This window comes from Protopterus annectens, chromosome 4.part0 (assembly GCF_019279795.1).
Source record: "Protopterus annectens isolate FY-2018-M chromosome 4.part0, PAN1.0, whole genome shotgun sequence".
NCBI lineage: Eukaryota > Metazoa > Chordata > Ceratodontiformes > Protopteridae > Protopterus > Protopterus annectens.
The window spans coordinates 420605709-420621773 of NC_056733.1; the positions used below are offsets into that span (position 1 = coordinate 420605709).

At 43.2% G+C, this 16065-nt stretch overlaps 1 protein-coding gene across 1 annotated transcript in view; it reads left to right on the top strand.

Moving 5' to 3' along the window:
- Window positions 1–16065, top strand: part of LOC122799363 (acyl-CoA dehydrogenase family member 11-like) — a 2063282-nt gene that overhangs the window by 600800 nt on the left and 1446417 nt on the right. Inside the window, exon 5 of the mRNA XM_044068366.1 lies at window positions 13796–13938. Within this exon, the coding sequence (XP_043924301.1) occupies window positions 13796–13938 (143 nt within the window). The remainder of the gene's footprint in view (window positions 1–13795; window positions 13939–16065) is intronic.

Below are 16065 nucleotides of genomic sequence, written 5' to 3' on the forward strand. Positions count from 1 at the left end.
TTTATCCTATTTTTGAAAGTTTGAGTGCTAAGTGTTGTCTGGTACTTTTGTTGTCGGGCAAGGCCCGTTTTAGTTAGAGGGCCCTTGCCCTATCCTAGTGTATTTTTAGTTAAAAGGTTTTTTTCTACTATTAACTTAATTCCTTTGTGTTTTTTGTACCTACGGGCCAAGCCCGTTTAAATTAGAGGGCTTTGGCCTTGGTTTTTTGTCAGTTGTTTGTGAGGTAAATTCTACTGTGTCTCGCGCTTTTCAGTTGGCGCTATTTTTCTTATAGTGCTTATTTTGTGGTGAACTCTATTTCTTTAGGTACCTGTACTATGTCTAAAGAACAGAAGTCAGGGTTTAAAAAATGCACTCGGTGCAGTTATAAAATGTCCATAACAGACAGCCATTCTATTTGTGTATATTGTTTGGGGCCGAAACATTTACAAGAAACTTGTAGCGTATGTCATGCCTTTTCTGCTAGAGTTCTTCAAGAGCGTAAGAACAAGCTCATTTTAAAAGGGCTTATTAAACCCTCCTTTGAGGAAGCTTTGAATCCTCCTGTTGCTTCCAAAAAGAAAAGATCGTCGGCTCCGACAAGTCCGTCGGAGCCGACTTCTAAAAAGAAAAAGTTGACCTCTTCTTCCTCGGCTCCACTGACTTCGGGGCCGAGTGTCGAAGAGTCTGCCTCGATACCTCCTACTTCGGTTCCATTGTCTTCGGAGCCGCAAGTTGGAGTATCGAGAGGTGAATCACCTCCATCGGCTCCAATGGCTTCGGAGCCGGTGGAAGTGTGCAGCTCAGACTCTTCCCCCTCGGCTCCGAAGAAAAAGGCTTCTTCGGCGCCGATAGTGATCCATGAGTTGGTGGAGTCGGCGCCGACAGTATTGGAGCCGTTTCGGAGCCGGTCCCCTTCTCCATCGGAGCCGAGAGGAAAGTCTTCTCGAGTGTCTACCTCCTCTAAATCCTCGAGACTATCGGATTCGGACCTGGATAGGGTTTTACAGAGGCTCTTCCAGTCTCCAGTATTTGCTAAAATGGTCTCGGCTCCAGCACAGTTTGCTTCGGAGCCGATCCCCACTCCTACACTCTTGATTCCTCCTCCAACCTCTTCTGAGTTGTTGGAGCCAGTGGTGGTGGAGCAAGGTGGAGCCATACGGTCAGAGCAGAGACCCCTATCAGGCCTTTCGGCTCCGACCATGCTTCCTACCCTGTCCTCCGGTTCAGGGTTTGGTACTGCGACCTCTACAGCCGGGCCTGAGGGGAATACTTTGGGATTAGGTGCTTCGGTGCCTAGTCTCCCCCTCGGAGCATCGGCTGCTAAAATTCCCAGTGCCATCGTGGCCTCTAGACCAGTGACTTCCTTGGATTCTGGAGGTCCGGCCTTTGAGGCCATGAGGAGCGCGCTGGCCATGCCCTTGCCGGTTCAACTAGACTCTACCTCACCGTCCCTAGATTTGGAGACTGGTGCCTCTGTTGCGTTGCAGCCCCCCGGCAGCGGGGCTCCAGGGCCTGAGGATACCCCAATCGGGGGTTCCCTTCTTCCGGGTGGTCCGTCCGAAACCGCTCGGACGAACCTCCACGGAAGAAATTGTGCAAGAGGAAGCACGTAGACTCCCAAGATGAGTCTATTACATCGGATACTGACCTCGATGACGCTGAAGGGTCCCCCAAATCATCTTCGGATGATATCTCCTTCTCAGATATCTTGGAGATTCTGAGACAGAGAAGTGACTGGCAAGCCAAAAACCCTTCAACTGAGGAGTCAGTCTTCCTCAAGGCCTTTGGAGCCCAGCCCTCCGCCTCCTGGGTGTCTCCGCCCTTTGATGAACTCCTTGATGTGGTTTCTCGAAGGGCGTGGGAACACCCTGATTCCGTGGAACCGGTGCCTGCGAGGCCTAACAAATTCTTGTCAGCTCCCCCCCAGAAAGAATTTCTCACTAAGCGAGTACCGGTAGATGCTTTGGTGGTGGCTTCTGCCACACAGCAGGACGTGGCAGAGGCTTCGACGTCTATTCATCCTCCTAATAAGGATTCTAGGAGTATGGATAGGTACGGGAAGCGTACCCTGTCCTCAGCGGCCTTTACCTTGCGGTCGCTGAATTATTTATGTCATTTTACGAGGCTCCAAAGGGATCTTCTCAAAGAGCTAAATGACTCCTTGTTGGTAATCTACCTGAAGCGCTGGCCTCTACTGTTGGCACAGATGACTACTCTTTCTTCTATTGTTAACTCGTCCATGAGGCTCATCTCGTATGCGGCCGAGGGGGCGAGTAGAGCAGCGGGAACAGGCGTTGCCCTTAGGAGACAAGCCTGGTTACGCTTGTGTTTGTTCTGGAGGCCTTCAAGTCTTCCTTCACGACGCCTTTGATGGGTCATCTTTGTTTGGACCCAAGGTGAAGGACACGCTAACTCAGTGCGAGCAGGAGGGCAAGACTTTGACTGCCGTTGGGGCCCGTTATTCCACTCCTTCCAGGCCTTATCCCAAGGCTGGGAGAGGAGGGAAAATGTGGTTCAAAAAATCCCAAAAGTCTTTCTCTACTCCACCCAGTGATTCCCCCTCCAGAGGCAGGGGGGGGGGGATTTTGGAAGACGCCGCCCCAGAGGTGGCAGAGGCCCACATAACTCTGGAGACCGCGATTCCTTTCGTGGTTCTTCATACAACCAGCGTTCCTGAGTGGTTGCCCGACTGTGCAACTCCGGAGCCAGTCGGGGGTCGCTTTGCGGCGCATCCACAAGCTTGGGAATCCATTACAAGCGATCAGTGGGTGCTTCGCATTATTACCGGAGGATATGTCATCCCTTTCAGCAAACCCCCCCCTTTCTTTAAGGGAAATCCCGGACGTGCCACCCAGTCAGCGGGATCAGGCAGCATTAGAAATTTCAAAGCTGCTAGAAAAAAGAGCCATCCAGCCTGTCCCCACCGACCAAATCGGATCAGGAACTTACTCAAAATTATTTTTGGTGCCAAAAAAGACAGGGGACTTCAGGCCCATTTTGGACCTCAGTGCATTGAATCGTTTAGTCAAGAAGTCCAAATTCCGAATGGTCACTCTCCAATCTATTCTTCCTTTGCTGGAAAAAGATGCATGGATGTGCTCAGTAGATCTCCAGGACGCTTACTATCATATTCCCATAGCTCGAGAGTCAAGGAGACATTTACGCTTCCGCCTCGGAGCCAGTCATTTCCAATTCCGAGCACTGCCCTTTGGTCTCACCACAGCCCCCAGGGTGTTCACCAAGTGTCTGGCAGTGGTAACTGCTCACCTGAGAAGTCTGGGATTCCAGGTGTTTCCTTATCTAGACGACTGGCTCCTCACAGCCACCTCCGAGCATCTACTTCTTCAAGCGCTCAGAGCCACATTCACCTTGGGCCGTTTTTGGGGATCACATTCAATTTGCAAAAATCTGTACTACAGCCTTCTCAGCATATTACTTTCATAGGCGCAGACTTAGACACAAAAAGAATGCGCGCCTTTTTGCCGGCAGCAAGAATTCAGATCTTACAAGATCAAATCAAATCCTGCCTTCACTTACAAAGAGCCCCGGCCCATCGGATTCTACAACTGTTGGGCTCGATGGCGTCGACTATACTTCTAGTTCCCTTGGCCAGACTTCACATGCGAATTCTACAATGGCTACTGTCGGTTCAATGGTCTTATCAGGAACTGCCCTTGAACCACTTAATCATAATAACGGAAAGTTGCCGTCGAGATCTGCGTTGGTGGCTTCTACAGTCAAATCTCGACCAAGGGCAATCATTTATTCCTCAACGTCCCATTGCCACTGTGACCACGGACGCCTCCCAGGTAGGGTGGGGGGGTCATTACCTGGACAGGTCGGTCCAAGGCACATGGCAGATCCAGGAAACACATTTGCATATCAATGTCCTGGAGATGAGAGCGGTACTATTGGTACTCCAAGCTCTCCATCACGCTCTCCCACAGGGCCCAATTGCGATCCTATCCGACAACATGTCGGTAGTATGGTACATAAACAAGCAAGGGGGTACCAGGTCTTACCCACTATGCAGAGAAGCCATGAGACTTTGGCACTGGGTGGTAGCTACCAACCGCTTTCTAATGGCAACGCACATACCGGGGAAGTCCAATGTGATTGCGGACAGATTAAGCAGGACCATTCTCTTGCCCCACGAGTGGTCCCTCAATCAGAGTATAGCTGCGAAAATCTTCGACAGATGGGGTCTTCCTTGCTGCGATCTGTTTGCCAGCCCACACAATGCGAAATGCACAGAGTTCTTCACACTGTTCCCTTCCCAGGGACAGATTCCCAGGGACGCTCTGACCCACAGTTGGCCCTCCGGTCTTCTCTACGCCTTCCCTCCGTTCCCCCTCCTACCGAGGGTGATACAGAAGGCCATTTACATGGAGAGCGAGATGATTCTGATTGCCCGCACTGGCCTCGTCAAGTTTGGTTCCCTTTCCTACAGAGGCATGCGATAGAAGGTCCATGGTTTCTGGATCCAGTGCCAGACCTGTTGACTCATCAGTCAGGACGGCTTCACCCGTCTCTCAGGTCCCTGAAGTTGGCAGCATGGTTACTCCACTTCCATCCTTAGTCCGAGATAATGCTTTCTCGCCGGATGTGGTCCACATCCTGTCTTCTTCCCATAAACCTTCCACCATCAAACTTTATTCCAGTAAATGGAAAAGGTTTGCCTTCTGGGCTCAAGAACGAGGTATTGATCCTCTCACTGCTCCAGTATCGGAGGTTCTGAATTTTCTGGCCTTCCTGTTTCAGTCGGGATCTTCAGTTTCTACCATTAAGGTTCAACTAGCGGCAATCTCTAATTTTCATGCTTCATTTGAACCTTCATTGATGTCTCACAAACTTTGTAAGGCGTTCCTTAAAGGAGCTTGGCTCCTTAGGCCTCCTTTATCTCATCCTGTTCCTCCTTGGGATTTGAATATGGTTCTTGCTGCCCTAACTGCCCGTCCTTTCGAGCCAGCTGCTACTTCTGATTTAAAATTTCTGTCTTGGAAAACAGCCTTTTAGTAGCCATAACATCTGCTAGACGAGTTTCAGAACTTCAAGCTCTCTGTTCTGATCCTCCCTATTTGATTTTTCACAAACATAGAGTTTCATTGAAATTGAACCCTGCATTTATTCCAAAGGTGGCCTCTTCTTTCTGTTTGCAACAAACCATAGAACTCCCTGTGTTTTTCCCAGAATTTTCTAATAACGCAGAATATACTTTGCATCAATTGGACGTACATAGACAATTGCGTTTTTATTTGGATAGAACCGCTCAAACGCGAAAATCAAATCAATTGTTTGTCTCTTTTGCAGCGAACAAATTGGGTCAACCAGTATCAAAAGCCTCCATATCAAAATGGATTAAAGATTGTATCACTTTTGTTTATTCACAGGCCAAAAAAGATCTCCCCTTTCCAGTCAAGGCTCATTCTACCAGGGCAATGGCTACTTCGGTAGCTTTTCACTCCAAGTTATCCTTTGATGATATTTGTGCTGCGGCAACCTGGACTTCTCCGCACACTTTTATTTCTCATTACAAATTGGATGTGGTTTCTCGAGGCAGAGCTTCCTTTGGTTCCACGGTTCTCAGGAGTGTGCTCCAATGAGCCACCCGGGATGTAGGTGCTAGGGACGCTGTCCCATCTGTCATGAATGTAGGCGAGATAGGATCCCATTACATCTTTTAGTTATGTACTTACCATAACTTTGGATGTATGGGATCCATCTCGCCTACATTCATAAGTACCCACCCTCCTTCCCCCTGCCTTTTGGATTTAGAGGAGCTGTAGTCACTTTTTCTTGGCGTTCTTCTTGAAGAACTTTTGTTGGTTATAGTGACTTATAGTGTCTCTGTGTTTACATGGGTGTATGAAAGCGAACAAACAAGATCTGGGGAAGCAGGTGTAGTGCATCCTGGGATAGGGTATAGCCCAGCCAATGAGAGACTTTGTGCTAATTTATAAGTTGCCGAGTCGGAGCCGATGGATCGGCTCCGAACCCATCTGTCATGAATGTAGGCGAGATGGATCCCATACATCCAAAGTTATGGTAAGTACATAACTAAAAGTTACATGGTTTGCAATTCGACATGGAAAAGTGCCTACCCTATCAGATTTAACAGTTGAGCACTTATTAGAATTATAACATAATCTCCGTTTAAGAGAGGGTCCATTTCTGAAGCAAAAGTTTGGTTTATCGCCCAAATTTGGAATTGCCTAGACATAGTAAGGCCTTGCTAATTATGATGACTGCCAAAAAAGCAATGACTAAAAAATGGAAATCAAATTGTAAACCAACTTTACTAGAAGTAGTGAAGAGTAGCAGAGTTAAAATAACTGGAACTGGGATCTTTAGTAAGGGTAGGAGCAAACTACATGAGAAAAAATGGGAACTATGGGATCAGTAAATGCCGAGGAAGAACAAGGTTTAAAAGAAGGCAAGATTTTAATGAGCTGTGTAATGGTTGGATATGTTAAATGTAATGTATAATGTTTGCAGCTACAGTTGTGTCTCTCTGTTTGGAATGTATAATTGCAATTGAGATTGTGTCGCTGTGGTTTATTGTCATTTTGTTATTTATATAAATGTAACTTGGCCTATGTCATACATGATAATTTAATAAAGATGTTCCCTTTTTTTTTTTTTTTTTTTATTAAAGCCCCTTCTAAACTAGTGTTGTTACTGTGTAATTTTTTAATGGCTGATGCTAATTTAAAGAATATTGTGGGCGGTAAACCAGCCTTTTGTTTTAGAAATGGACTCTCTCTGTTAAACAGTGACTGTTATAATTTTAGTAAGTGCTCAACAGCTAAATCGGATAGGGTAGGCACTTTTCCATGTCTTAATTGCAAAGCATGGGACTTTATTTCGCTTGGTAATTTTTTGTACATCTCACTACTGGTAGGAAATACCTCCCTGAACTGCATGCTGACTGTAAAAGCAGAGACTTAGTTTATCTAGCTATTTGTAAAAACTGTTCACATTTCTATGTTGGTAAGACGAATCGCTCTCCTAAAGAATTTTGGAACATATACGAGTAGTATACGTAGGAAACGTGCAGTGCCCTTACCAAACTTATCGTTGATCATGAAACTCATAGTTTCTGTTTTATGGCTTTACATTTGATTAACAGAGATGTGAGAGAGGACAGCATATCAAATAGAACTGAAATTGGTGAAATAAAATGGATCCCTACTTTACAAGCTGATAAGAGTTATGGCATTAATGGTAATATACCTTTAAAACCAGTTTTAAAGTCACGCAAATTGTGTCATTAGTTTTTAGGCTAATTGATTGAATTGTAATTTGCTTTAATGTTTTTATTATATATACTTTGCTTGGTGACTGTTTGTAGGGTCTGAAGAAGCGCCTTGTGCATGAAAGGGCTTACCTGGAAATAAATCGTTCTGCTTTTAGTCCTGGTGGTGTCTTGATTTAATTTCTGTTTTTTCTGTCTCTTGTGAGGTCAGCCGTTAACCACGTTGTATATATTTTGCTGTAGATTTTAAAAATTCCCTGCATACTACTCTGTCAGAAATACTAGGTGAGCAAATTGGTATAACTAAGGAAATGATTTTTTGAACTGTGACACAAAATCAAAATTGCCTAGACATAGTAAGGCTTTGCTGGATCTAATGACAAAAACATTTACTAGAAAATGGAAACTAAAGTCTAAATCAACTGTATTAGAAGTAGTGAATACAGTAACAGAGATAAACCAACTGGAAATGGGATCTTTAGAAAAGGGTAGGCAAAAATTACATAGAAAAATGAGAGTTGTGGGAACAATACATGCAGAATATTGTTTTGGAAGCGGAATGAGGTTTAAAGTAAGGCAGGATTTGATTGAGCCTATGTAATGTTTGACAATGACCACAGATTATAAGTGATGTATGTTTACTACTAAAATGTGTCAGTATGGTTTGTTTTCATTTGTATAAATGTATGATTGCTTATGTCATAAGTGATAATTTAATAAAGATGTTTCTTGTAAAAAAAAATGGAAATTTTTGCAATAATTCATGCAGAAAAATGGTTTGGAAGTAAAGAAAATGGAAATTTTTGCAATAATTCATGCAGAAAAATGGTTTGGAGGCGGAATGAGCTTTACGAAAAAGCATTCACTGAATAATGTATACAATGTTGCTTAGATTATATGATATATTACAATATATGTGATGTATAGTACTTGTAAGTATAAACTTGTTAATACAGTTTGATTGCTTTTATATAAATGTAAGGTCTGATATTGTCAATTTTCATTTATTCCTCAACAATTGGGGTGGGATCCAACTCGGACGTTTTTTTACAGTTCATGGCCATTAGAACTCTTGAACTCCTCCCTTACCCATAATGCTCTATCCTCTGACATACCTCAGATCTTGTTTGCCGCTTTTGAGTATGGACATGGTCGCTTTGAGCTCTCGCATGTTAGTAAAGTTAAGTGTATGATTTAGTTGCTTTTTTTAAGTTTGTTACCTTTTAATATAAAAACTGACAGTAATATCTACAAGTCTTTTAATCCTCAAGTGATTATGAATCAAAAGAACAAGCTAATTCTGAAAAGTCTGCTCCCTACAACTTTTTTGGAGTCACTATCGGGGGCTGAACCTCCTAAACAAGACAAGAAGTACAGAAAAGGCTGTCGGTTACATCTGATTATTCTACTCCATCCCCTGATCCGACATTGGAGTCAGCTCAAAAATTGTCAAAGTTGGATCCAAAGTGTAAATCTTCAGATGAGTTGGTGTTGGATATCCATTCTGCTTCCTTGGATCTGAAGCATTTACCCGAATAAGGTATACACCATACTTTGGTCTTGTACCTTCCAGAGTCCCATCCCCATTCTTGGAGAGACGCTGGCATTCCAGGTCCCTGCCAATAGCCTCATTTTCTTGTTCTTCCAGGAGCCTGACAGAAGCTGATGTGGATAGGATGATGAGGAAGTTCCTGTCTGCACAGATTCAGATGGGTGTCCTCCAAGCTCCTACCCATTTGGGTCAGGAGACCTTCACGGGTACTACACTGTCCATTTCGGCTCCTTCTCTCATCCAACTCATGGTTTCAAGCCCTTCTCTGATCCGACTCGTGGTTTCAAACCCTCAGATCCGAGCCTTCCAGGACTGTCTGTGTCATATCTGAAGATTATGGTATCTTCAACTCGGATGCATTCTTTGAGTGCACCGGCTCCGAGCATGTCGAAGCTAGATGACTCTCAAGAGCTGAAATGTCGTTGTCTGACCCAAGATGTTAAGCCGACTCCCAAGTTGTCTGAGCCATCTCTGCCCCTCAGAGCCTCTGTACTGGGCAGCTCAGCTCCAACTTCTGTGCTAGATGGATTGCCTTTGGGTCAGAAGGATCTGTTGGTCCAGAAGCATGCCTTATCAGCTTCACCGGCCTTCTCCTCCCCAGAGCAATCTGCCTTTGAGGTAGTAGAGTGTGTGTTCTCTACTTTTGTAGGATGGGCAATTCTACCCCCCTCACATCTCCCTTCAGGATCCCATAAGTCTCTGTGCCTTGAGCCTTTTCATTCTACTCCACAGGGACAGCCAGCCAAAGTTCACTAGACTACCCAGCAGGATATTCTTATTTCTTCTGATACTTCTCCAGAACATCCCACTGAAGAAATCTCTAGGAAGAGAAAGTGCAAGAGGAGGCACTTAGACTCTCCTTACAAATCAGTCACTGAAGAAGATACTGATTTTGATGAGGGGGAAGCCCCCCCCCCAAGATCACCACCTGAAAACGTATCCTATAGAGATATTGTGGAGATCCTCAAATAAAGAGGTGGTTGGTCTACCAGTAGAGAATCGGTATTCCTGGAAGCCTTCAGGTTTGGCCCATCATCTTCCTGGGTGACTCCGCCTGCCGATGAGCTCATTGATTTGATCTTTAGGTGGGCTTGAAAGGAACCTGATGCTGTTGAGCCAATCCCCAAGAGACTGGATAGGATACTGGAACCATCTAAAGTAAGAGAATTTTGGAGCAAGGGAGTATTGGCAGATGCCATGGTCATTGAAGTGGCCATGAAAAAAGAACTTGTGGAACAGAGTTCATCTGTCCATCCCCTTAACAGAGAGTACATGGCGTTGGACAGATTTGGGAAGCGAGTATATGGTTCAGTGACATTTCCACTCAGTTTGATGAATTATCTGACACATTTCACCTGATTGCAGAGGGATTTGATTAAGGAACTCTCCAAACCAGTACTTCTGAGGCATAGAGTTCTGTAACTTCACAGTTGGCTACCCTACAAACAATCACATTTCGTCCATAAAGCTCATATCATATACAGCTGAAGGAACCTCAAGGGCAGTGGGTTCAGGCACTTCCATTAGGAGACATGCCTGGATGTGCTTGTGTTATTTTGTGGAGCCCTTCAAGTCCTCATTTGCCAATACACCTTTTGACGGCAGTTCGTTATTTGGCCGTAAAGTGAAGGACATACTCTCCAGGTGTGAGCAAGATGAAAAGACCCTCTCTGCAGTAGGTGTACATTTTTAGACTTCTCAAAGAACCTTCTCTAGGAATCAACGAAGTGGTTGAAAGATGTGATTCAGAAAGTCCCGGGGTCCTTTCCAGGATCCATGTAGAGATGGTTCCCCAGAGGCAGATGGGGAACTCAAATGGAAGACATTGTCTGCACAGCAGAGGAGGCCTGCAGAACCAGGGGTCCAGAGATTCTTTTTCTGACAGAGCCTATCAGCACTTTCAAAGGAGGCTTGATTGTCCATCTCTGGAGGCAGTTGGGGGTCATCTATCCCTGCACCAAAAAGCCTGGCTAGACATTACAAAAGATATGTGGGTGCAGAGGACCATTTCCAGAGGTTATACAATTTCCTTTTCTCTACCCCCTCCCTTAACAGTGAACAAAATTCCCGATGTTCCACCCAGTCAGAGGAAAGTAACATTTCTAGAAAAAGAGTTATCCAAGAGGTTCCCCCCAGGCCAGAAAGAGTCACCCCTTTGTCGAGCAACTCTGAAAGTGTGGCAGTGGTCGATCTCATGCAATCAATTTTTTATAGCAATGCACATTCCATGGAAATCCAACTTGATAGCAGACAAGTTGAGCAGGTCCATTTTGTAATCTCACAAGTGGTCTCTCAGTGTGAGAGTCACAGAAAAGATATTCTGCTAATGGGGCCAACCTTGCTGCAGCCTCTTTCCATCTCCTCTCAACAAGTGCTGCAGGTTCTTTGCCCTAATCCACCCCACTTGGGGAATCACCGAGAGAGAGACTCCTACATGATTGCCCCCCAGTCTCCTCTGTGCATATCCCCAACTCCATTAATTCAGAAATTTCTCCAGAAAGCATCTTGATTGAAGAACAACGTCATCCTCATTGCCTGTTATTGGCCTTGTCATATTTGGTTCCCTTTTCTTTGGCCTCATCTACTTCACCCTCGATGGATTCTGGATCCAATTACAGACCTCCTGTCTCACCCAACAGACATAGTTTACCCAGACATTTCAGGCCTAAAGCTGACCGCATGGTTTCTCCACTTTCCATTGATAGCCTGGCAGTGTAGATTTTCCTCCCCTGTCTGTCATATACTTTTATCTTCCATAAAGCTTCCACTAGAAAGGAAGATTTGTTTTTTGGGTGCAGCAAAAATACATTGACCGTTTTTTAGCACCAATACATTATATTAAGTTCCTGACTTCAATCTTTAATAAAGGGGTTATTTCTTCAGCTGTTAAAGTACAGCTGCCTGCCATTTTAAATTTTCATATAGGATTTGACAATTCCCCCTTAGCTTTTTCAAAACTCTCTAAGGCCTTTATAAAGGGTGCCCTTCTTTTGAGGCCACCTTTTAAATATCTTACTCCACCATGGGATTTAAATTTAGTATTACAGTCTTTGACTTGATCTCCCTTTGAACCAGCAGCTGAATGTGAACTGAAGTTTTTAACCTGGAAAACTATTTTCTTGGTAGCTATAACCTCTGGTCGAAGAATTTCTGAAGTTCAATCATTGTCTTATAAGACTCCTTATTTAATTTTCCATAGAAACAGAGTAGCACTAAGAGCCAAATGTTTTTCTTCCTACGGTGGAGTCAGAATCCATTATCAATCAGTTCATTAATCTTCTAGTTTTCTTTTCAGATTTCACAAACGTGAATATATGTTGCACTTTTGGACATTCACAGACAGTTATGTTTCTGTTTGCATAGAACAAAGAATTTCAGAAAAATGGATCAATAGTTTCTTTTGAGGATTCAAAATTAGGCAAGCCAGTTGCAAAAGTGACTTTAGCCATATGGCTGACTGATTGCATTTCCTTTGTTTATAACAAATTTGGCTTGTCTTTGCCAAAATGTTTGAGAGCCTATTAAGCTAGGTCCATGGCAACATCATCTGTATTTTTATCCAGGTCTTCCATGGACTATATCTGTGCGGCTGCAATTTAGGCTAATCCTCACACCTTTATTACTTATTGCAAGTTGGATCTGGTCTCTAAGGGAAGAGCAGCCTTCGACTCCAACAGTACTCAGGAATATACTTCCTTAGAGTTTTCCTGGGAATTCAGGTAGCTGGGGACCCTGTCCCAGTTGTTGAAGAATGAATGAAGATTGAAAACATCAAATAAAGAAGTTATGTACTCACCATAACATTTCATCTCTGTTGTCCATTTTCATCCTTCCTCAACTCCCCTCCCTCCAACCCCCTACCATTCCAACTATTAATTTCTGGAAGAACGTGAAGGTTATAAAGGACCTTTGGCTGAGCTCCAAAAATTGGTTCCTCTTATCAGTGTGATCATTTGTCATCTAAAAGTGTAAACCAGAAAACAAGATCTGAGGTATGTTATGGGGATAGAGCATTATTGGTAAGGGAGGAGCTCGTGAGTTCTAGTGGCCACGAGCTGCAAAAAAAAAAACTGCCGAGTCAGATCCAAACCCAGTTGTTGAGGAAGAATGAAAATGGACAACACAGATGGAACATTATGGTGAGTACATAACTTTTTTGCCTATGTCACAAGTGATAATTCAATAAAGATGTTAAAAAAAAAAAAGATTTTGACATTACCTGCTACCTTCTAAAAAATGTGCTCTTCTAAGTTCAAACCACAGTTATTTATTTATTTAATATTTGTTTACTAGGAAAGTCCGACTTGGAACAAAGCCAATTTTCAACAGGGGCCCAGTGAGAAATGCTCCAGACACACCTCTTTATAATGTCTATATAAGTTAATATTTGTATAATTTCTGTACGTTGTGGGAAAAATAAAATGTTTTATTGTTGTGTGAATTTACATGTCGTACCTTTGACTGTCTTGTATGTTTACACCTGGGCTAAACCTTCTGTAGGTCCTTATGAGTCGGTGATCTACCCAGTCAATATGTTTAAATAAATACATAATTGATGATGTTCTCTCATTTTATTTAAATAAACTTGAACATAGACAGTTTCATTGTCATAAAGACAGCATATGGCAAATTGGAATTCAAAACCAAAAATGATCCATCTCCGTTCAAGTCATGATTCTGTAAGATTTGATTGATTAAGTTGAGTACTTTATGGTTAGAGATGTATTTAAAAATGCTGAGCATACCTCAGATAATTTAAAACAAACGTATCACCTGCATGGTGTGGGAAGTTTTAAAAATGGGATTATGGCTTTCAGGTTCCTTGATGATATTTTTTTTAGTCATGTCACTGCCTAGGTACATGCATGACATTCTTCTGAACTGATCTCCTGCAGTCTGAATTGTGTACAAATTAGCTGAAAATTTCTCAAATCCCAGAATTCACTATTGGATGATGATGTTTATTTTATTTTGAATCCTGTACCTAAAAATTTGCCTTTTTTCAGCTGGAGGCACAGAGACTGTGGCCAGGGAACAGCCTGATGGCAGTTACAGACTTTATGGATTTAAATGGTTCACATCAGCAACGGATGCAGATATGACTTTAACTCTTGGGAGAGTGATGGATGCACAGGGCAACACTGTGGAGGTAAGTTAATATGCAAAATAGATAATGAAATAGAATTTCAGATGCCTGTAAGATAAATTGCTTACTTCAGTTTATAATCATATGCAGTAATACATTCCATGTAGAGAAACCACATGTTTTGAAGAGAATTTGAGTGATTTTATATAGCCCACCTAATCATGAAGGGATTCACATCTAGATCAGGGGAGGTCATCGTGCCTCTTTACTCATCCCTCATCAGGCCCATAATTGAGTGGGATGTACCTTACCAGACACCTGCAGCAACTGGAAAGACCCCAAAAGTACCTCACCAAGAGGATCAAAGGGCTCAAACAGATGCCATATGGTGCCCGGTTAAAGAAACTTCAGCTCTACTCAGTGGGATACCACCTGCTCAGAGGCGATCTGTGCCTGACGTATAAAGCCATGTCCAACCCAGAATTAATGGACATGCTGCACCTCAGAAAATCCAAATCCCATCGAGCTACGCGCTCGAGAGACTTGAACCTCAGCACTGAAATAAATAGGACATGCTGGAGGGACAGATTCATAACCCAGAGGCTCCCTTCACTCTGGAATAAAATCCCAGTCCAGGTTAGGCAGAGTCCCTCATTGACTCTCTTCAAGAGGAATCTTGATGAGTGGATGGGAGATCGTAGGTTTACCCCGGGTATCACTTCTGTGTCACTGTTAGACAGAGGCACAGTATACTAACCTCGAAAAAGGGCATAGCAAAATTAATTTAAAATGGGTGGCGAAAGCCAAACACACTCTGGCTAGACTTATAAATGCCCTAGGGCAGATAGCCTAGTATGAACCTATGACCCTATGAACCTATATCCGAATTAATATTTGCCTGTCATGCTTGTTACTGTAGTAATAGCAATGCTGATATTTATATGGTCTCTTAATCGAGATGAAAAGAAAATGCAATAATTGTAAAGATGTGTTCATTCTGGAGAGGAGGGCATGAGCAAAACACTGTTTTCTGAGTCTCATGAGAAGGAGAACCAGGAAGTCTTATGTGCATTGGTATGATAAGTGTTAAATATGTGAGTCACCAGTCTTCATCATACCAGTATTACATTTTTGTTGTACCCAGAGTGGAATCATAATGTTAAGTTTAACAGGATGGCCATAGGTTCTTAAGCTCAAGCTAGAATGTAAGCTGTGGCTAATGTGTGTCTGTGTCAGGAAGAGTTATAAGAAGCTCCCTATTATCTTATGAAAGAAGGTAGAATCTAGTGAGAAGGTGTCTAATTCCAAAAAAGACTGAGAGAAAAAATGATAGTGGGTGTTTAATATACACTGCACTTGTAACAGTTCTCGTCAAGTAAAATCGTTTATAGAGTTTAGCCTACCTTTTTACATCTTTTGAATATGTAATGCACAGACCCTGAGATTTAGAGAGATTTTCACTGACAGTGTTAAATGGCTAATGTGGGTTAGTCAGTTAGTGAGATGGTGAAAATCTCCGAATCAGTGACGGGGTAAAGCTGCACAGAGAAAAAAATCATTAGTGGCTAATTACAATGTCTCTGACTCGATTGCTGTGCTGTCCAACCTGACCATGCTAGTGTTCTCCCTTCTAGAGCTCACATAGCATAGACAAACCTCGTCATGCACACATACATTCAGATGCCCTTACACACATACACGTGTGTGTGTGTGTGTGTGTATACACAAACACATGCATACACAATCAGCCACAAACAAGTGCCTACACATTCGCTCACACTCAAGGAAACATGCATGCAAGCTCCAACAGACATGCACATGGATAGATATAGTTTCCCAATACTTATCTCCTGCAAGGTAACCAGACACAGAGAGAGAGACACTCACACAGTTGTATGCCCTTACAGACATGCACACACACATCTGCATTGATTCACACACTAACATCTCTGTGATACTTATATGTAGTAACTGCATGCGCCATGACCATTCCCGTAAGAGTGAAATGAATGAATGCTGTCTTTTGACATCTGGACTGGACTGGGTGAATTGCATTGAGTCTGTCCTATAAAAAGACTTTTGGCTCGCAGGGAACCTTCCAGACATCAAGAACATTGAATAAATAAGAAAAGGACCAAGATTTGGTTTTATTGTATGTATCTGTCATAGTGTCTGTTGACATATCAACAA